This window comes from Monomorium pharaonis, chromosome 1 (genome assembly GCF_013373865.1).
Source record: "Monomorium pharaonis isolate MP-MQ-018 chromosome 1, ASM1337386v2, whole genome shotgun sequence".
NCBI classification, from domain to species: Eukaryota; Metazoa; Arthropoda; class Insecta; order Hymenoptera; family Formicidae; genus Monomorium; species Monomorium pharaonis.
This window is the reverse complement of record NC_050467.1, coordinates 15135115-15157585: the sequence shown is the minus strand read 5'-3', so window position 1 is coordinate 15157585 and position 22471 is coordinate 15135115. Positions and strand designations below refer to the sequence as shown.

The 22471-nt window shown below is 33.3% G+C and overlaps 1 protein-coding gene across 1 annotated transcript; it reads left to right on the top strand.

Annotated features, from left to right (window-relative positions):
- Positions 1-1302: 1302 nt before the first annotated feature.
- Positions 1303-3605, top strand: LOC118646507 (extensin-like). The gene is made up of 3 exons (XM_036289576.1): positions 1303-1348; positions 2484-2902; positions 3087-3605. The coding sequence occupies exons 1-3, from the start codon at positions 1303-1305 to the stop codon at positions 3603-3605; spliced, it is 984 nt and encodes a 327-aa protein (XP_036145469.1).
- The last annotated feature ends 18866 nt before the right edge of the window (positions 3606-22471 follow it).

Below are 22471 nucleotides of genomic sequence, written 5' to 3'. Positions count from 1 at the left end.
TATACTACTATTCTAGTGTCTAGAATAATATACTACAGTGCTTGAGCCTAGTTGCCCTTTTCGAGTCGATTCCCGAACGCGCCGCCTCCTATGCCCCCACTACCGCGCGCGGTCTTGACGGCCGAGCCGCCGATCTCGCCCGTACGCTTTGTCTCAGGAGCAGCTCTGTATAAGAAATAGTGCCCTGCACCACAAAATTCATTAAAATTACTCTAAGTAAATAATTTTTGTTTTTATAAACAAAAAAGTACTAACTTTTTTATTACTAATTTATTTTATATGTAGTATAACAATATGTAAAAACATAATATATAAATTAGAATTTTGACAATAGTTTAATTTCCACATCACCCGTGAGGTATTATTATTGATGCTTTTTTTTAAGTGGTTTTCTCAGTAGGCCTAATCCATTAAAAAATTAAATATAATATATAGCTTGGCATTCTTCTAATTTTCCTGTCGTTTTTATATATCTTATAATATATAAAATTTTGTTTTTCTGCCAAACTGTATATTATATTTTATCTTTTAGTGGATTAGGCCTACTGGGGAAACTTAAAAAAAAACGCATCAATAATAGTATCTCACGAGTAATGTGGAAAACTATTGTCAAAATTCTAATTTACATATTATGTTTTTACATATTGTTATACTACATAAAATAAATTAGTAATAAAAAAGTTAGTACTTTTTTGTTTATAAAAACAAAAATTATTTACTTAAAGTAATTTTAATGAATTTTGTGGTGCAGGGCACTATTTCTTATACAGAGCTGCTCCTGAGACAAAGCGTATGGGCGAGATCGGCGGCTCGGCCGTCAAGGCCGCACGCGGTAGTGGGGGCATAGGAGGCGGCGGGAATCGGCTCGAAAAGGGCAACTAGGCTCAAGCACTGGTATACTACAACATGTACGACTTATGTTTTTCTCTGCCTTACCCTACGACTACGACTGCGACACCTACGTCTCATTCTCAGCCTTCGGCCTAATTTAGGTAGCACCGTTGCGTCGGCCCTGGCGTGACGTCGCTTAATTTACGTCGCGCGCGATGCGCGATGTCCAATAGCAACAGTTAGTTTGAAAAAGCATAGTTCTTATTGGGTAGCCTTAGTGAGTACAGGGTATAGCGCATACGTACATAAGCTCACGCTTTAGTGTGTGGCCAACGTGACTGTTCCGTGAAGGAGAGGGGAGAGGGATCTTGCTTCGTTCGGCACGAGCTGAAATTCATGCGCGAGTGTAGTGGTGTGCAGTGGCGTGGTCACCGGTAAAGCTTCGAGAAAACCAGAGAACAGGAGCGAGCGATGGGGGGAGAGCAGGAAAAAGAAGGACTACGGAAGACAAGGAAATGTAAGTAAATGTAATTATTGCGTAATTATCTGGTGCTTACGTGTATTCGAACGAGCGGGGTCGAGGTGCCGGAAAGGCCATGATATTAGGTTAATTTGTGCGTTGTCGAACACGTGGAATTGCGTTTTCAATTTTCAACGGAAAGAATATTTATGAAAAATTTTGATTTCAAGCAACAAACCGATCTTGATGATACTGAATTTTATTTATACACACAAAACATAATATCTATAATATGTATAAAATATCTAGAAATTCCATAGAATATTTTAGAATGTTCATAAAATATCTTGTGCTGTATGGGATTGTAGTCAGTGTTTATCAGCACTGCTCTTGAAAGTATTGAATTCCACGTGTTCCACAAAACACAAATTAACCTAATATCATGGCCTCTTCGGCACTCTTGAAATATACTGAATTGATAACATTTATTTTATATTTTCTGATCGAGAATTACTCTAGAGGAATTACATTCAAAAAGGGCCGTTTGGTAGAAAAATTGATAATTTTCATTTGACTTTGCGTAAAGCACAGCAATGTATGTAGATTAAATAGGTACATTTGTCACTTGAAAAAGTAAGGTTATTGCAAAATTATGAATTAATATGAGGAAAAAGCAGTTTTTTGCTTGTAGTTCATAAACTAAAAACGGAATTTAAAAAAATGGCCATATAGAATTTCCTACACTATTGTATAAATATCTATGTTCATAAAATATGCTGTATGAAACGAAAAGTGGCAATTTTTTTTGGATTCCATTTTTAGTTTATGAGCTACAAGCAAAAAACTTTTTTTCTCATTTCAATTCGTAATTTTGCAATAACCCCATACTTTTGTTAGGTAGCAAATGTATCTATCTAATCTACACACATTGCTGTGCTTTACGTAAAGTCAAATTATCAATTTTTCTACCAAACGGCACTTTTTGAATGTAAATCCGCTAGACTAATTCTCGATATCAGAAAACATAAAATAAATGTTATTTCTTCAGTTCCCAATATTTGGAAATAATTCATTTTTTAAATATTTAACAAATTCTCCGAAAAATCCCACAAAATAAAGACTAGAATAGTATTTGGATAAGTAAAACCTAATTTTTTTTACAGATTTATAACTTTTTATTTTTCTGTTACAGCTAGGAGTGAAGGCATGGTTATTGGCAAAAGTATTCCTGTAAAAAAAACAGAATGTATAACAACACCAGACGCTCTCCCAAAAAGTACATCTGCGGCGCCTGCCTCAAAAGAGGCAGATACTCCCGTATCATCAAGAGATGATTTGATACATATTGATATTGACGCACCAACACGAGAACGTGCGCCTGGTCCAGAAAATACTCGAGATACGCCTACATATTATTATATGCCGAGACATATTGATATTGACGTACCGACACAAGAACGTGCACCCGCTCCAGAAAATAATCGATATATGCCTACAGATGATTATTATTATATGCCGAGATACACAGACCCTCAATCCTTAGGAGGGTATAGAGGTAGGGGAGGATACAGAGGCACACGTTACTCAGTGCCAACGCCAATCACGCACAAAGTAAGTAAAATAATAACCAAATAATATAAAACACATTATTATTATTATTATTATTATTATTATTATTATTATTATTATTATTATTATTATTATTATTATTATTATTATTATTATTATTATTATTATTATTATTATTATTATTATTATATAAAACACATGCAAATATTTAAATATTTTTTTGCAGCAAGTCAAAAACATGAGAAAGATAATCCAAAAGGAGAAGAAAAAAGCTGGAAATGTGCAATATACTCCCACAGGATATACTCCCGCACCGGCCGCACCAGGATATACTCCCGCACCGGCCGCACCAGGATACACAGGATACACTTTTGCACCGACCGCACCGGCCGCACTAGGATATGCTCCCGCACCGGCCGCACCAGGATATACTCCCGCACCGGCCGCACCAGGATATACTCCCGCACCGGTCGCACCAGGATATACTCCTGCACCGGTCGCACCAGGATATACTCCCGCACCGGCCGCACCAGGATACACTCTCGCACCGGCCGCACCAGGATATACTCCCGCACCAGGATATACTCTCGCACCGGCCGCACCAGGATATACTCCCGCACCGGCTGCACCAGGATATACTCCCGCACCGGCCGCACCAGGATATACTTCCGCACCGGCCGCACCAGGATATATTCCTGCACCGGCCGCACCAGGATATACTCCCGCACCGGCGAGATATATTTAATAAAATATATCTCTACATATCGAACAATAACTGCACTTCTGTGATGTTCATACGAAATAATACTAGTAGAGTATTTCAAGAATTGAAGGTAACTAACGCCAAGTTTTATAAACGGATAAACAATTGTATTTTATTTTATTTTTATTTATTCATTTATTTGATATAAGAATGTTGTGATTGCAGGGACAAGAAGAATTGGCAAGAGACATTGGCAAATTCGAAAGACAGCCTATAAACATTTCTGGCCAAATTAAAACCGATGCACAGGTATACTTGAAAATTTATAAGAAATGACATATAGTATGTACTTTACGTTGTTTGCAATTTTCATATTATACTTATTTACAGGAGCTATTACGTTTATTCGGCCTACCATATATAGTAACACCCATGGAAGTAGAAGCATGCAATGTGCATATTTGGAGCAAATTAAATTAATCGATGGCACAATTTCTGATGATTCTGATAAATAGCTTTTTGTAGGCCAATGTATATACAAGAATTTTTGTAACCACAACAAAAAAGTATTGCAATTTATTATTTTTTATTTTTTTTATTATTTTTTTTTTTACCCAGATGTAAAACTATATAGAATTAAATATAGTACACCAAAGATTATGAGTGCGTTCGGGGAGGCGCTATTAGCGCTACCAGCATCAGTCCGTCTATATTACTCGTAGAACAAGGATAAACTGATACTGGTAGCGCTAATAGCGTCTCCCCGAACACACCCTATATATAAGGCGATAGAGTGCGTTAAAAAATTTGAACATCACAGAAATATTTATTTTATTGTTCGATATGTATATTACTATATTTGTTTGTTTTTCATTTCATTATCCTTATATAAATAACTTGAAAAATACTCATAAATTGTCATTATTTCCTTTCCTTTCAACGGCGAGAAACAGAGTACAAGAGAGAGAGAGAGAGAGAGAGAGAGAGAGAGAGAGAGAGAGAGAGAGAGAGAGAGAGAGAGAGAGAGAGAGAGAGAGAGAGAGAGAGAGAGAGAGAGAGAGAGAGAGAGAGAGAGAGAGAGAGAGAGTCAGCCGGAGGAGAGACGGGTGGAAATGGGAAGACCTTTTCTTCTTTCAAAAAGTTGCAGTATCATATACCAGTATTGCGAAATGTGTGCAATGCAATTAAATGTAACCTCAAATAAACGTCTAAAAAATAAGCCTAATTAACAATAAAATAATTTTTAAAATATTAACGCTATCTAAATGACGTAAAATGCATTTAAAAGATGGGATTTTTCTTTAAATTAAAAAAAAAAGAACTTCCTAGGTTGCTCAGAAGCCGAGATAATTTTTTTTCTTTGAAAAATCACTGTTGCTACAGTTCTGAAATTTTAACAGCGTCTTATTAAATAATTAAAGTAGCCTTTCCAAAAAGTTCGAAGAATTCATGAAGACCACTGTAAACAACAAAAGCAGTATCACTCGAGAGCGGCGGCCGGTGGCATGCGCGCGCGCGCTCGTCGGCGCTAGCGCGTGGCCAGGCGAGCACGTACAAAATTGATCTGGCGCGTTCAAATTACTTTAATCGGCAATATCTCGGGAACTAAGCGTCCTAGAAAGACGATTTTTTTTTTAAACTGGGCTATCTCGACGAGACAAGACTAATGAACTAAACCATTTTCTTATATCTCCTAAAATAAACGTTCTAATTAATTTTTTCTTTTTTTAATTAATTATTTCACGCGATACGTATAAATAATTTATATATCTATGCGGCGTATGCATATGCCCTATGTTATTATAATTTAATTCTTTTATTACTTTGTTGCAAGTGTTACGTCCGGTGGACTTAACGTTTTTCTTCTCGTTGTCCTTGTAAAGATAATAATTAAGTAAGAGAAATCGTATTCTAACGGTCGCCGAGAGCAAGAGATGTTTGCAGAGGATCGCTCTATCGTCACGCACAAGTTCGTGAGATATAGCGACAATTTAAAATTTTATTGTTTGAGGAATAATAAATACATCAAACAAATGCATAGTTCCCCATCTGTAAGCTATTTTGAGAGCGACCGTTAGATATAATTTAATTCCGTCGGGAAGTCTGGGGCAATGCCGAGTCTAGAATAAAAAAAAAGGGGAAGAATAAATAATAACTTTATTACCGAACGTTACTCTGACAATGCCCTGGATCGGTACCCGACGCTAAGCAAAGAAAAAGAGAAATATTGAAATTCAATAAAAATTAAAATCTTCAAACAAGGAACCGCCGGAAACTATAAAAATTTATTATTCACAGCAAAAACGCTGTCCGCGCTCAATCAATAAAAGTATATTCTCACTAAAATCCTACAGGAAGACATAAAGACCCTTTTTTTTTTGCTTGCTTGTTTGTTTAAGCGACCTAAAGATAAGAGGAGTAAAAATTATAAACATCCCTCTCCTACACTCAAAACCGAAACCAAATCGGGCGGAGACGAGAAGAGATGAGCCAATAGCTGATCGTCTCTACAAAATAATAATTTCGCGAGTTCCCAGTAGACAAGCTCCAAATTTGGTGGTTTTGAAAGGGCCCACCAATCCAAGAATGCCACCGCCTACACCTCAACCCTTCCCTTCGGAAAATTGAGTATAAAATCACGATCCCAAAGACCGCGAGCAGCTTTTTCCGCTTTTAACTTTCGATTGAGTGCGAGTCCGAGAATTTTCGTCGCGTAAAACTGTGAACTAAGATTTTTCGCGATTGGTTGAGTGTGAGTCGGAACGAAACTAAGTGCCGAACAAAAAGAACGTTCCGCAAGTGAAGTGAGTGCACTTGTGTACTCCAGTGAGGCCTATCACTCACCTGTTCCACCAGCCCTGACGGACTGACTTGTTCCGAGCAACAGACAACCACCCGAGTACCCTGAGACCGGGATTTTGGATTACCCCAGACGAAACATTTCAACAAGTAGTAAGTCTCTAGACACAAATTTTTACTAGATCCCGATTTTCGCTATATAAAGTCAACCTTAAAATTGTAGTGGACAATAGTTTCTTCCACCGCAATCGGTCGAACTTAAAAAGAAAACGGAGACGGGCGATCAGGCGGGCTCGCGCTTATCCGGACCCTTCCACCCTCACTTCGCGTTCAGAGGGCTGTTCATCTTCGGCGGGAAACGGAGAGTTCGACCCGGCCCTTCGAGAGTCCGACCGACTGACCCGGTGCGCGGATTCAGAGACGGTCATTCGAGAGTCCGACCGAGCGTTCCGGTGCGCGGATTCAGAGCCTGTTGCTCGAGAGTCCGGCCGGGCGTTCCGGTGCGCGGATTCAGAGGCCGTCACTCGAGAGTCCGACCGACAGTTCCGGTGCGCGGATTCAGAGGCGGTCATAGTCCAAACATCTGAAAATAGCGACCACAATATTCATAATTACCCCGCGGTCTCGGATTATAACAATAAGCAATTTTCTTCACCTCCTCCTCCCTCACCTCACTATTCCCCTATCAGTTCTCCAGAACCAGAGGAGGTTCCTCCGCCACCCCCACACCATCCCTTGAGTTTATAGCCGAATTCCCCCTCCTACCTCCCCGTCCCAGGTATTACTATTACGACGGCACCCAAACTTCCTTGTTAGAAATTTTAGAACAGTTCCCTCTCAAATTAGATCCTTTTCTCCACCTTTTCCGAGACCTTACAATCAATCCGGAAGCAATTGATCCGGAAGTCCTTTTAGATATACTACCCGCCCTCGCTCCTAACGATCCTATCTTAGTATTCACACCTTACTTTTTCGATCCTGTTGGTATCCCCGCCGATTTTTTTTATAACTTCTTTCCCCCTTCATACGCTACAATAGAAGAATTACAATGACATACCAATCTCCTCCCGATTTAGGAAAGAAAAGATAATCGTATTAGCTTTTAGCCGACTTTAAAAATGATTTGTAATTATAATATCTAAATTATTATATTTAATTTTCAATTATGTTAGCGAGATTTTTGAATTATTATTATTATTATATTTAATTTTCAATTATGTTAGCCGATCTTTCGAATTATTTTAACTGATTTATACAAAATTATTATTATGTATGTTGCCCTATCCACTCAACTTATTAATCTGTCACCTTTTTTTTTATTTTAATATTAAGTTTCTTATTTCTAATTATGTCAATCAGCATTAAAATTATTTCCGTATTCATACAAATCCACCCAATATTGTACCGGCAGAATTAATAGTATTTGTTTTATAAAACATAACTTCAGCGCTAATTTGAATGTACCAAAACGTCAAATAAATTCTTTATATGTAGTTTAAATAATTTTTGTTAAGTATTTAATTTCAAAGAACCACCCCCGGATCTCTAATCCCCGATCAAAGATTGCACCAGGTCCAATCCCGAGTTAAAGTGATTCAATTCACTGACTCAAAACTTGGACCACGAGCGCATGACACAGAAACAGGGTTATAACGGGCTTGAAAGGGCACGCTGACCCATATTCTGCGTTGTAAAAAGTGCGTTCGACCCTAGGCACCTACCCTCTCTTATTGTGTGCCTACGGAAATTCTATGAGTTGTTGCGTTCTTCCTTGCCTTACCTTCGTACCCGAAACAGACTAAATTTCTTAAGGCTGGACGTAACACAAGGAATGTGTACGTTTTTTATTTTTTTTTGCATAATTTAATACAATTTTTTCATTAATGTTATTATTAAATTAACTTTAACCTACAAAATATTAGTAATATAACAAATTTTTTAACATATAAATGTTTGTTAATTGTACTAAATTATGCAAAAAAAATAAAAAACATACACATTTCTTGCAATAAAAGTAATAAAAACATTAAATTATAATAACATAGGGCATATGCATATGCCGCATATGCACCGGGGAGATCTCTTTCTCTATGGGCGTTTCCATTATCGTATATAAAAATCTTAATTAATAATTTGAAATTATTAAAAATTGTGTGTGTATGCACACACATATATATATATCTACATATATACAATAATTTTTATTTAAACATTATTACAATAATATAATTAGAATAATTACAATAATTTTTTAAAATAATTTTTATTTAAATATTTTTAACATATTAGTAATTAAATATTTACAATTTAGTTTTGAGAAAGACAGAGAGAGAGAGAGAAAGAGAGAGAGAGAGAGAGAGAGAGAGAGAGAGAGAGAGAGAGAGAGAGAACGCGTGAGCAAATACTGTAACTCCTCCCGTATCTCTCTCCCTCCGCACACATCCAAATACGTTTGCTTCTCCCCCGGCCCCGCAATTCCCGCATCGTAGGACGGGCAAACCTTGCATCGCGAGATTTTCCCCACTCCCACCCGTTCCCCGCTCGGTACTCCCAGGCTTTATCGCTTCGATTGCAACGACATCTATCAAACGATCGGTCACTTACTGACAACTACAATTACTGCTCTACTTACCATGTTTCTCTGTTGTGAATGAAAAAATGTACACGTGAAGCGTATTTTAAAGATATCTTTTTTGTTACGTAATCAATCATAATTACACTACGTCAATTTCATTCGTTGTGGTTCAACGATTCCGGGAAACTCGTCATTTCATGCTTCCGAGCCTTTAGAGGCTTTATTTCAAGCTAAATGTATATCAGGTGACAGCTGCATGAGCCAAAAATTAATAAAATTGTTAACTTTTGTTCGATTCTCTCGTAAAATTTATTGTTCCCGGTATTCTTTTAGAGTGTATTTTAACTCCTAAAAGGATTTTGCGATCCGTAAAGCCAATAAAAAGATACGTTATAACTACGATATGTCGGTATTTTATACCACTTTAGCATCCTCTTAATACGAACAAATACAAGTTAATAAAAAATATTTTAATTTCTACATTTTATATAAAAACATGTTAGATATAAGAATTTTGGATAAGCTTACAGCCAATATTTTTAAATGTTAATATTTATAAATTGAAAGATAAAAATCAAAATATATATTTACGTACCTCAAAAGTTTAATAATTTCACATTGGCTCGTGTCAGATGTTTCTATTCTGAAATAATCTAGAAATCCATCAAATTAACCTTTTTATTTTAGTCTTTTCAATAAAGCATAATTTAAAAAGTTTAATTTTGTGAAGAAAACTTAATTAAAAATTCCAATTTAATACTTTAGTCTTACCTGATTTCGGTAAGTGCTCAAATACGATTGGTATCTCATCAACGTTTACAATCATAGGTAATTGTTCATTATGCTGATTGCTTTTACTATAAACATTTTCATTAACATTAGAATCAGTTACGACTTGACTATTGCCCATTTTAGAGATGTTTGAAAAATTAGTGAATTCAGTATTCATATTTTACGATTTTGTAATGGAATTTTTTAACGTAGCTGGTACAGTGTTAACCCTTGTTTCATTGTAATTATAACATTTATTTTTCTCCAATCCGTTGATACTTCCAGAATTTACAGTTTGACAATTTCTATTTGATACTTTAGAATTCTCAGTATTGCAAGATGTACTCAAGTCTTGCCAAAGAACATTGTTTGATAATATTTGACTTGTATCAAGTTCGACTGATCGCTTTAAATTCTGATCATTCGATGATATTTTTGAGCCAACTCCAGTGAGCTTTTTTGACACTGCATTAGTGAAACCATTTTTGACTGATTGTTCAACATTATAAATTGTATGACCATACTGATACTACGAGATGAAACGTGACTTGTACAGTCTGCTATTTCTGATGCAACACGTTTCATTTTTTTTTTTTGACATATTTGAAAAAGTAATATCTCTTAAAATATTTGGTAGTGTACATGATTGAAGATCATTCAATTCATTACACACATCTGTAGTTTTATATATGTTAATTGTTCGTCTTTTTTTTCGTTTTTCATCAGATGAAGTTGTAAGCAATTTCTTTGGTATTTTAATGTGTCTTCTTTTTGAAGTCATTTTCAAATTTCTAATCTTATTTTTATACTTGTTTATATGACTATTTTCAATAGCACTTTCAACGCCAGACATTATACTATATATAATAGAAAAAAGAGAAATACAATTCTTTGTTATATCAATGACATGTTGCAAAATATTTAATATTATTTTTTCCTACAAAAATCTTAATGTTTATAAATATTTATTTATAAACTTTAATAATTTTTATAAATAAATGTTATATATACAGTATGTTTACAAAAATGTTTTATATACGCATAGAGCTTGTATTAATGAAGGTGCCATTGCTATACATATACCGGAGTCCGCGCGGGGAGAATCGACAGAGACATAAATACATTCTCATATATTCTGTCTCTTTTCGTATTGGATATCCCCACCATTCAGTTTTCTAGAAGGAAAGAAGCGCACATACGAGCGGTACGACAAGTACGAGTCTACCTACTTGGTGCCTACTTGGGTCTTGGGCTGTTACAATACAAAAAATTTTTACATACGAAAGTAATACTGTGCATTCATTGATTGGCATGCATCTTTTAGGTTCTAAATTATGTACCACTTAATGAATGCACAGTGTTATCTTTGTAAGCAATTTTTTTTCGTACAAGTTCAAGAATCGGGCCTCAGATTGTATATATAGTTACGAACCTGTTTCCACACGAAAAGACAGAATATATCCACCTCTCTATCGATTCTCCCCGCGCGCGTCACGATGCACCGGGGCCCCTCCATTAGTACAAGCTCTATGTATATACGTCACTATTTCTTTTTTATATACATTTATATACTATTATATACATTACAAATACTAGTTCAAATCTTAACAAAACAGTAAATTTTTTATTTATTTATATATTTTTCATATATCTGGAAACATTGTAGTTACTACCCAAACATTTTCAATAATGTTTTCTTCTTCACCAACAATTCCATACCATTTTGGAATTCGGAAACATTTAGTATAGACATCTGATAAAGCAATAAAAAATCGTTCGGATAAATTACAACATTCAAATACTCCCACAGACTTTGATTCAACTATATAATCATAAAAATTATTAACTTCCTTAAATCTTTTCACAATAAAATAATATTTGGTTGAGATTTGAACAATATTTTCTATAATGCATATAATACCATTGTTTAAGATACAACAATTGTCACGTTCATTACAACCATATGTAATGTAACCTACTTTTAATAATTTGAATTGTGTACATGTAACAGGAATATTACGTAAATGAGGACCATTTTTATGAGTACAGGATGCACGTATTATGTCATTAGAATGATTTGATTTTAAGGATAGAGCATGACAGTCCAACTCGTGCAATTTTCGTATAAACCGTTGCAATGGAAGATGAGGTTTACGTACAAAATTCCGAAATTCTGGCATACAATTCTCAAAATCAAATGCGGAAAATGAGTCTAACTTTCCTAAAAGTTTAGCATCGTTGGCAAGATGAAGTAAACCGTGCAAATTATATGACATAAATTCGATTCCGTATATATTTTCACTAAAAATTACAAATTTTTTTAATGCTTTTTCTGCAAATAAGATATCTTCATCAGATGAAATATCTGACATAAGAATACGAATAGCACATGATAATAACAAAAAATGTATATAAACATTCTGTGTCACCACGTTACGTAATACAGAAGGTCCTGTATATATTAAAAATGTACGAAATTCGGTAGCTTTAAAAGTTTTATATTCGACAATACCTCTACACCGACGAGAAAATTCACGTGGACAATAAATGCTACAAGAAAGCAGTCTTGCTGAAATTATATTTATTTGCCTACCAGATAATTTTGATGCGGCATACTTCCCTTCAAGCCATGCAATAATCAGTTTTTTAGTAACCCCAAGCAAAACTAAATGCATATACTCAAAAGGAACATTTGAAACTAATCCCATTGGAAGTACGGATAATGGACTTTCACCATTATGATGTTCCGAATCAATACACATTTTATATTCTAAGTCAGTACGTAAGGGTGAATTAACCTTATTAAATATCATTCTATTAGATAATCTAAACCCTTCAACTTTGCATTTAGAACATGGATTTGAAGACATGTGACCTTTATGATTTAAAATTAATGCTCTTGCTGGTGCATCTGCTATAAAGCATCTAATGTGTAAAGGAATTTTCTTATCATTAATGTATACTCCACCATTTTGTATTACTTGTAACACATCATTAACAAATTGTTTCATAAATTTATGACTATCACATGGTTTCGATTTCTCTATATAAACTCCAGCTATAATAGGTTTAGTATTTATTATATTTTTTATTCTATATTGTATTGGCCAGAATTGAAAAGATCCATTCAACGTTGCACCATCTGTGCTTATGTCTATAACTATTTCAGAAGGTAATTGATTTACAGGTATACATATCAGTTTTTGTTGAAGTTTTTTCAAAACCAATATGAACATATTGACCTGAACCTAATGGAACAATATTATAATTTAATTTTTGTGGTGTTTGCAGAAAAGTTCTACTTGTACAAGGTAAATATGATAAACAATGATGTGACCTTAAAACACGTAAAATAGCATCACCTTGCACAAGTGTAATATTACGTATGAGACAAACATTACGTAAGGCAGAAGAAAATAAATGCTGATTAGTGATTAAACTATTATTTGAGTCAACAGTTAATTTTGAGTCTTCTTCTATATATAAATGTGATACTTCTGTATTAACATTATCTTCATATGTCAAATTATTGTTTATCATATTTGATGAGTCAGATTTATTATCCTCGGACAATTCGTCTGAGGAAAAAAATTCTAATTCCTCAAAATCATATTTTAATCTCAAATTATAACATTGTTCTTTATTTTTTTTGTATTTCTCTTTGGATCTTAAATATAGTATTTGTCTTTTCTTCTGCGATTTGCTTTTATGCATAAAACTTTCAGTATACTTTTTTTTTCCATTTGCCATCAATAAACATATATATATATATATATATATATATATATATATATATATATAACTCACTGTATGAAGTCTGGACTTTTCAATTCAATTCTTTGCAATATAAGTCAACTCAACAAATGTTGCCTTCTGCAACTCTATTTTATCAATGGGACAGTCGATATAAATCATTTACTTCCTAGGGCAAGCTGTAAAATAAAAATAAATTTGCATTAAAAATAAGCAAATTCAAGAAAAATTAAGAAATTTAAAATATAATCACGCATGTATATAAGTTATGTAATTAAAGTCTTGATTTTATATGTGATATATATATAAGTATGGATATAAGAATGTATACATTATACATAGCAAATTTTAAAGAAAATAACTACTTACGTATAAAGTTTTGTGTAATTCAGTATTTTTTTTTACATTTGCAGTATTACATCAATAAACATATATATAACTCGCTGTATGAAATCGACTTTTCAATTCGATTCTTTGTAATATATAAGTTACTCCACTCAACAAATGTTACCTTCTGCATCTCTATTTTATGAATGGGACAGAATACAAATAATTTACTTCCTAGGGCAAGCTGTAAAATAAAAATAAATCTGCATTAAAAATAAGCAAATTTAAGAAAAATTAAGAGATTCTAAATATAATCACACATTATACTTGTATATAAATTATATAATTAAAAGTATCGTTTGTTTTGTTTGTTCTGGGTCTACTCGGAGTAAACCCAAGCAGATTAATGCACTCTAATAGGTTGGCGTCATTGGAATCAACCTATTAGAGTGCATTAGTCTGCTTGGGTTTGCTCCGAGTAGACCCAGAACAGACAAAATAAACAAGGCTAAAGTTTTGATTTTATATTTAATATATATATATATATATATATATATATATATATATATATATATATATATACAGGGTGTCTGGTATTTTTTTATGGGATGTTTATGAGCAGGTAGAGCGCATGAAACTGAACAGAAAGATCCTTACCGTTTTTCCCTTTTTGCAATAGTTAACAAGTTAGTGACTTGTAAAATTTTCTGTATTAGCCCGGCCTACCGGCAAATGCAAGCGCGCTGAGCGCCCGACCGCGGCGGCTGCCTCTCCCCAGCGCTTGAACCTTGAGATTGCTAGGCGCGCGGGGGGAATTGTTACAACAAGCGACAATGGCTACGCACAAGCGACGCATAACGCTAAATTCTCCCTTCGAGTTATGATAGTTTCTTACCTTTTTTAATGAAAATAAAATTTTTTAACGACAAAAAGTATGTGTACGTGTACATACATGTGTACAAAAAATATCAGTACTAATGCTTAAAGAAGTGATTACTAAATTTATTTTTTTAATAAATAACGATTATTTTTAATAAAAAATATTTTTTTGATGATAGTCTTAAACGCCGTAAACTGTCATTATAAATTTTAAAAGAAGTTGTTATCATATGCTCAAAACAAAATTTATGCTTCTTCAAAAAATATTAGAAAATTTTATCGATTAAAATAGAAATGACAAGCAAATAAAATTTGTTTCAACTTTATATTCTTAATTAAAAATTAAATAACTAAGATATTTATATTTTTAATAAAATTAATCCTTGTGATAGATTTATAATACACGGAAAAAACTTTATGGTAAAAATTACTATGGTAAATAATAAACGCCGGCCAAGGAGGAATTATGAAAATTTTTATTATGTTTTTCATCAAATTACGACAATATTTACACTACTTATATGATATAATTTTCTGAAATTTCTTCTTACAATTCGTGGTTACTATCATAAATAATAAAATCATACATAAATTTACTATAAAATTTTCTCCGTATAAATTTACGAATATATGAATTTATTAAATGTTTGAAAACTTATAAACAATATTTATTTAATTTAAGAAAATTTTAGTTTGTAATGTGTGTGTGTGTGTGTGTGTGTGTGTGTGTGTGTGTGTGTGTGTGTGTGTGTGTGTGTGTGTGTGTGTGTGTGGAGGGGGGGATACATACATACACGAGCTAAAGAATAATCACTTTGTGACAGGAAAATGATTATTCCTTAATTCAAGAATTGGTTTGTAATTTGTGTGTAATTTGTGTGTGTGTGTGTATGTGTGTGTACATACGCAAAAATGTTAAACATTATTTGTTTTATGTAAAGTGTGGTGTTTATTATCAACAGAATACTCTTTTCAGTCATTAAAGATAAAATAATTATTTAAAAAAATACAATTAAAAGTAAATAATTGATTTTTTTTAAACTAGAATCATATTTTTTACGTGTACGTGTATAGTAATCAGCGTAAATAGTAATAGTGATATAAAATCACAGAACTAAGGCATAATCATTGTCACGAAGTGATTATTCTTTAGCTCGCGTATGTATGTACAAGGATTAATTTTATTAAAAATATAAATATCCTAGTTATTCAATTTTTCATTAAGAATATAAAGTTGAAACAAACATTTTATTTGGTTGTCATTTCCATTTTAATCGATAAAATTTTCTAATGTTTTTTGAAGAAGCATAAATTTTGTTTCGAGCATATGATAACAGCTTTTTTTAAAATTTATAATGACCGGTTACGACGTTTAAGACTATCATCAAAAAAATATTTTTTATTAAAAATAATTGTTATTTATTAAAAAAATAAATTTAGTAATCACTTCTTTAAGCATTAAAACTGATATTTTTTGTACACATGTATGTACACGTACACACATACTTTTTGTCGTTAGAACATTTTATTTTCATTAAAAAACGTAAAGAACTATCATAACTCAAATGGAGAATTTAGCGTTACGCGTCGCTTGTGCGTAGCCATTGTCGCTTGTTGTAACAACTCCCCCCGTGCGCCTAGCAATCTCAAGGTTCAAGCGCTGGGGAGGGGCAGCCGCCGCGGCCGGGCGCTCAGCACGCTTGCATTTGCCGGTAGGCCGGGCTAATACAGAAAATTTTACAAGTCACTAACTTGTTAACTATTGCGAAAATGGAAAAACGGTAAGGACTTTTCTGTTCAGTTTCGTGCGCTCTACCTGCTCATAAACATCCCATAAAAAAATACCAGACACCCTGTATATACAGGGTGTAATGTAATCGGAAGCCATCCCGTAATGGAAAGATAGACGGGATCGAGATGAACATAAAAGTCCAATATTGTCTTGGGTTAGGTCTATCAATAATCGAGATATAAATTTTTCAAATTGTACGAATGAGAGCGCGCCGTGTGAAGAGCCGAGACGCTCGAGCTGTAGCGCGGCCCACTGTGTCGAGCATTGGCTGCCGGCGCCGGGGGGAAGAAGGAGAAGCGGTGCCGCTGCCTGTGCTTCGCCGCCCTCGCGTCTCACCGCACCGCGCCAACACTCGTAGCGATGGCAGCTATGCACATTCGCGATTACTTGACAAATTAGGAGTTAGCAAAGATATGACAAATTAAAACCGTAATGAACTGCTGTGATTAAGAAAGTCGAAAGAGCGAAAGCGATAGATACTTATGGAATCTACAAATAATCTAATTTCTATCGTAATTGTGAATAAGTAAATTAATAAAAGTTTTTCGTACATTCACGAAAGATTCTTTTTTTTCCTTAAATATCTTGTATCATGCCTGATCTAACGATTTCGTGATTAAATTATACGATACGATCGTAATTATGCTTGGAGATGTTAATGTCATCAGTATGGTTAACAACAAAGCGTTTTCTTTCGTAATTATACAATAGAGAACTTAAGTTTACGAAATATTCCAACAGAACTATTAAACACGATGTCTCCGTAGATATTTTGTCATATTCCAACGAGAAAATATACTTTCCTAACAGGAAACGAGAGAACGATAGACAATGATATCACTTCTTGAAATTCTTTTTTTTTATTCAGAGAAGTAATGGATTACAAAAGAGAAATCAATTAAATTCTTGTATTTTTTTTGGTATCTGTTCTGAATCAATCAGTAAAAATTACTATCGTAATTAATAATGTAATTAAAGATAAAAGAAATTTCAAGTTCCCTATCGTTATGAAAGAAAAACTCTTCTTGTATTAACAATACTTGATATTGAACGTCGATCTCTAAGCATAATTATCGTAGAAGGCATAATCTATTATGAAATCGTTACATCAAGAGATATTTTTCTATCGTGTTATGAACAAAGAGTGTAACATATTATATGGATATATTGCGCATTTTGTAATTTTCTAATTAAATATTTACGAAAAGAGAATGTATGAAGAATCATAGATGTTAATTGTGATAAACCTTCGTTAATTTAACATTTCATGAAAAGAAAAACGATAAGAAACGATGAGAGAATTTGATGCGGCAAATATTATAATACACTTATAAAAGAAAATTATTACTTTGAGAATCAATCGTGAATTTATGGTAATTTTTTATTAATGTTTTCATCAAGGATTTAACAGTACGACACAATTTGATGAGAAACAAAATTAAAATTGTATGATACTGTAAATAAGATATTTAAGAAAAAGAAAGATTCTTTCCTGAATGTACGAAAAACTTTTATTAATTTACTTATTCACAATTACGATAGAAATTAGATTATTTGTAGATTCCATAAGTTTCTATCGCTTTTGCTCTTTCAACTTTCTTAATCACAGCAGTTTATTACGGTTTTAATTTGTCATATCTCTGCTAACTCCTAATTTGTCAAGTAATCGCGAATGTGCGTAGCGGCCATCGCCGCGAGTGTAGGCGCGGTGCGGCGAGACGCGAGGGCGGCGAAGCACAGGCAGCGGCGCCGCTTCTGCTCCTTTCCCCCCGCCGCCGGCAGCCAATGCTCGACACAGTGGGCAGCGCTGCCAGTTTTGATGCTCTGCCACCTAATCGGTGTGACGCAAAGCTGTAGTGGTGGCAACGTACACACGGAAGGAGCCGTGTACGTGAGCTGCCGGCGCTCGGCCGGCTTCGTCACGCTTCGTCCACGCATCGTCTATGTTTCGGCGAGCGGAAGAGTACAGACCGCTCTCTCTCCCTCTTCCAAGTTATACTCGATGCTTTCTAAATCCCTCAGCCGCGAGAATCGTACATGTAGCGGCTTGACTCGTCCCTTAGATCTCGCGTATCTCTTTTTGCATTAAGCGCGAGACACTATACTGTCTTATCTTAAAAATTACTTATTTTAAAAACTGATTAAACTGAAATTTCTTCTGTTTGTAAAAGATATATGTATTAATTTAAAAAATAAAGGATAAATTAATTGAAAAAGAAAGTAAATGAAATCCACTCTTGGCCAATGTGTACGTCATTTCCTTTAAAACTCATTTGTTAGTAATTTAGAAAATAACTTATTAGTATAATAAAAAAATAAATAAAGAATTAAATTATATTATTTGTTCTAAATAAAATATTTTAATAGTACGTACATTTTTACTTTGCAATATGTAATTGCATGAAACTTAATATTGTATTATAAGTATAGTTCGCCCTTTGAAACAATGAGAAATTATCGATTTCTAATAAGAAGTAAAAAAATCTCGGACAAGAATTAAACCAGGAATGAATAAATCTATTACGTATATTTTTCTTGTAAATCGAGAACGTAAATTTAATGACAACAATGAAGATAAACTTGATTTATATACCACATAACAATCTTTTATACATATTTTTTACACGATAAACATTGAAAGCAAGATACAGAATGCTTTCCGATTTTGTCACGGAATGTTCTATGTAAGAAACGTTCTATGAAAAATAACAATATTGTGGACAAAATAATGTGAAACAATTTCTGAAAATACAGTTTTAGGGGAGAGAAATTCAATTTAAAACAGCTTTTTAATATTTTAAAAATAACATTTGCCATTCAATGCGCACATTATGTGCATATGTTCATTACGTACGTAGAGTATCTCGTCAAACAGGTAATTATTTTGCTACTTATAAATGACCATTTTCAACGTATTTAAATAAATTTTAATAAATATTCATATTTTAATCAATTAAATTTTTTTTGCAAAAATGCATTGTAATTATAAATTATATATTTTTATCTATAAAATATATATATACATATATGTATTTATATACATTTTTTATTCACATTATACAGCAATTTTAAAGTTAACTTTATATTTTATTATTTTAATTTTTTTTATTACTTGAGAAAAGAATATCGCCGGATTTGATGTCACTTAATATGCACTAGAAAAATTACTTGATCGAATTTTTTATAGTCGTATATAAATCTGCATGAGCGTGCATATTTTGACTACATTGCTATTCAGTCCATTTGAATTGTCTGGGTATTCGTGTTCAATGATTAAAAATATACAATTTTATAATTACAATGTATTTTTATAAAAAATTTACTTTAGAAGGTAAATAATTATTACAGTTTAGTGAAAAATGTTTTAAATAAAATTTATTACATATAAATATTTGTATTTATTTTGTTTTCCTTAAAAAACAAATCTAAAACTTTTTATTTTAATTTTTTATTACTTTTTAAATTGCGGAATAAGAGATGCTTTGTGGGGTTCCTTACGGACCCTATTTTTTTGTCAAAACGGCAAGCGACGACACTGCGCAACTGACTCGCGATTGTTTTTCGCTGGGTGCTTTGTTGTCGCTGCATGATCGTACTCATCGCACTCATCGCACGTGAACACGAAAATTTCTGAGCTCCTTGTAAATCTTCCTGACATTCTTGGTATCTAACTTTTCATTATCTTATTTCCATTTCTGTTCTTCTAATTATTTTTTTCTTTACTTTTTTCTGCTTTCTTCATACTTTTGTATCCTTCTCTATCCTTTTTCTGTTTTTATTTCTTTTTCCAAACTCTTTCGTCAGCATCTTTTTACTTCTCCACCATTCTTTCCTTTTTCTTTCTTATTTTTTCTTACTGTATTTTTTAATATTTCTTTTTATTTAAAATGGAAACATGCGATAACTTGAAAAAAACATCCAAGCGAAAGTTTGCGGAAGCTTGGCTCAACGACGATCGCTATAAACATTGGATACGACCAGTTGTATCTGATGATACTTTATTTTATTGCAGTATATGCAATAAAAATTTTTCTTGTTCATCGCACGTGGATTCTGCGTGTCATAGAAATAATATTAAGGAAAATATTTTGTGCAATAATAGTAATGTGCAAGATAAAAAAGCACATAATAGAATATTTAGACGACAATGGCTGGATATAACAGATTTAAAGTTATGGTTACGCGACGTACCAGATGACGCCAGCTCATTTTCGTGTATTATGTGTGATAGATCGTTTAAGATTAATAACGGTCTAGCACAAATATATCGACACGCAGAATGCACAATGCACAAAAATAAATGTGACGTACAAGCGAACAAATCGAACGTAGATTTAAATACGCAAACTGATGACTCTTTTTTGACGTTTGATGAGCGAAAAAAATCAGCGGAAATACGATTTGCCGCATTAATTAATGAATGCAACATTCCTCATCAAACAGCAAAACAGATTCTCAGTCTTTTTCAAGACATAGGAAAAGATCCTTATGTCTTGAAAAGCATGACTATGGGTCGAACGAAATGCAAAAATATAGTATCGAATGTTTTGTGTCCAGTGGAGACGGAGCGTGTAGTCAAAAACATTCAAAACACAAAATTTTCTATTTTTATTGACGAAACCTCTGATATCACAAATAACAAATGGATGACATTTTTAGTACGGTACGTTGATTCCGAAACTTTAGACATTCGATCACAATTAGTCAAGTTAATAAATATTGATGCAAGAGATTGTAGTGCAGAGAGTTTATTTAATGCGTTTCAATCCGAAATGTACAATCTCGAAATTCCATTCTTAAATATTATTGCCCTGTCTTGCGACAATGCGTCCGTCATGACAGGAAAGCATAAATCTTTTAAAAAAAAACTTGAAGACAAATGTAAAAATTTATTAACATTTGCATGTCCTTGCCATTCCGCCGCATTGGCTGCACACGATGCTTGCGATAAAATGCCTGATATCTGTGAAGACTTTCTAAAAAAAATTGCGAATTACATTAATAGTAGTCCAAAACGTTCGGCTATTTTTGATGAATTTTGCGAAAGCTTTCAAGATACGAAAAAAAAGATGTTGAAGTTATGCGATACTCGATGGCTATCACATTATTCGTGTGTCGACAGACTTCTCGAATCGTGGGACACAATAAAACATTTTCTTATTGATATGGTTACGAACGAACGTACAAATTCGGCACAACATTTACTGTCTGTAATGACAAACGTAGATACAAAAGCATATTTCCTGTTTCTAAAATACGTTTTAAATTTCTTTAATTCATTTAATGCTTTCTTTCAAGCTATTGAAACGAGGATTCACTTATTACATTCTAAATCCGTTAATTTTCTTGTGCAAATGTGTCAAAACTTTTTGAAACCAGAGTTATTAAAAAATGTGCTTTTAAATGTTTCATTTCGTGATAAGGAAAATCAAAAATCTATTTGCGACATCAATTTAGGATCAGAATGCGAAGAATATTTAGATGAATTAACAAAACAAGGATATGCAGATGTTATTACAGTTATACGAGAAAATTGTTTGGAATTTTATGTAACTGCTGCCGAAGGAATAAGAAAGAGATTACCTATAGATAACGTTTTGTTATATAAATTACAAGTTTTTAAAGCAGAAATTGCTTTATTTGATGCTAAAAGAGAGACATCTTTTAATGATGTTTCTTTTGTCGCGAGAACCTTAAGCGGTTTTGATGAAGACGGTTTAAAGCAAGATTGGTTCGCATTATACTCTGACTTAACGATTGAACAAAAACAAACTCTTGCAACATTAAAATTTGACGATATGTGGAAAAATATTTTAAAACAATCAGATAACATTAATAAATATCCAAATTTAAAATCACTTGTAAATGCCGTTAGATCTCTTCCTAATTCGAATGCGGATCCAGAGAGGACGTTTTCTGTGTTAACAGATTTGAAAAATAAAAATAGAAACAGCCTTTCATCGACCTCTGTTAATGCCATTTGCGTATTTAAATCGGCGTTGAAGACAAGAA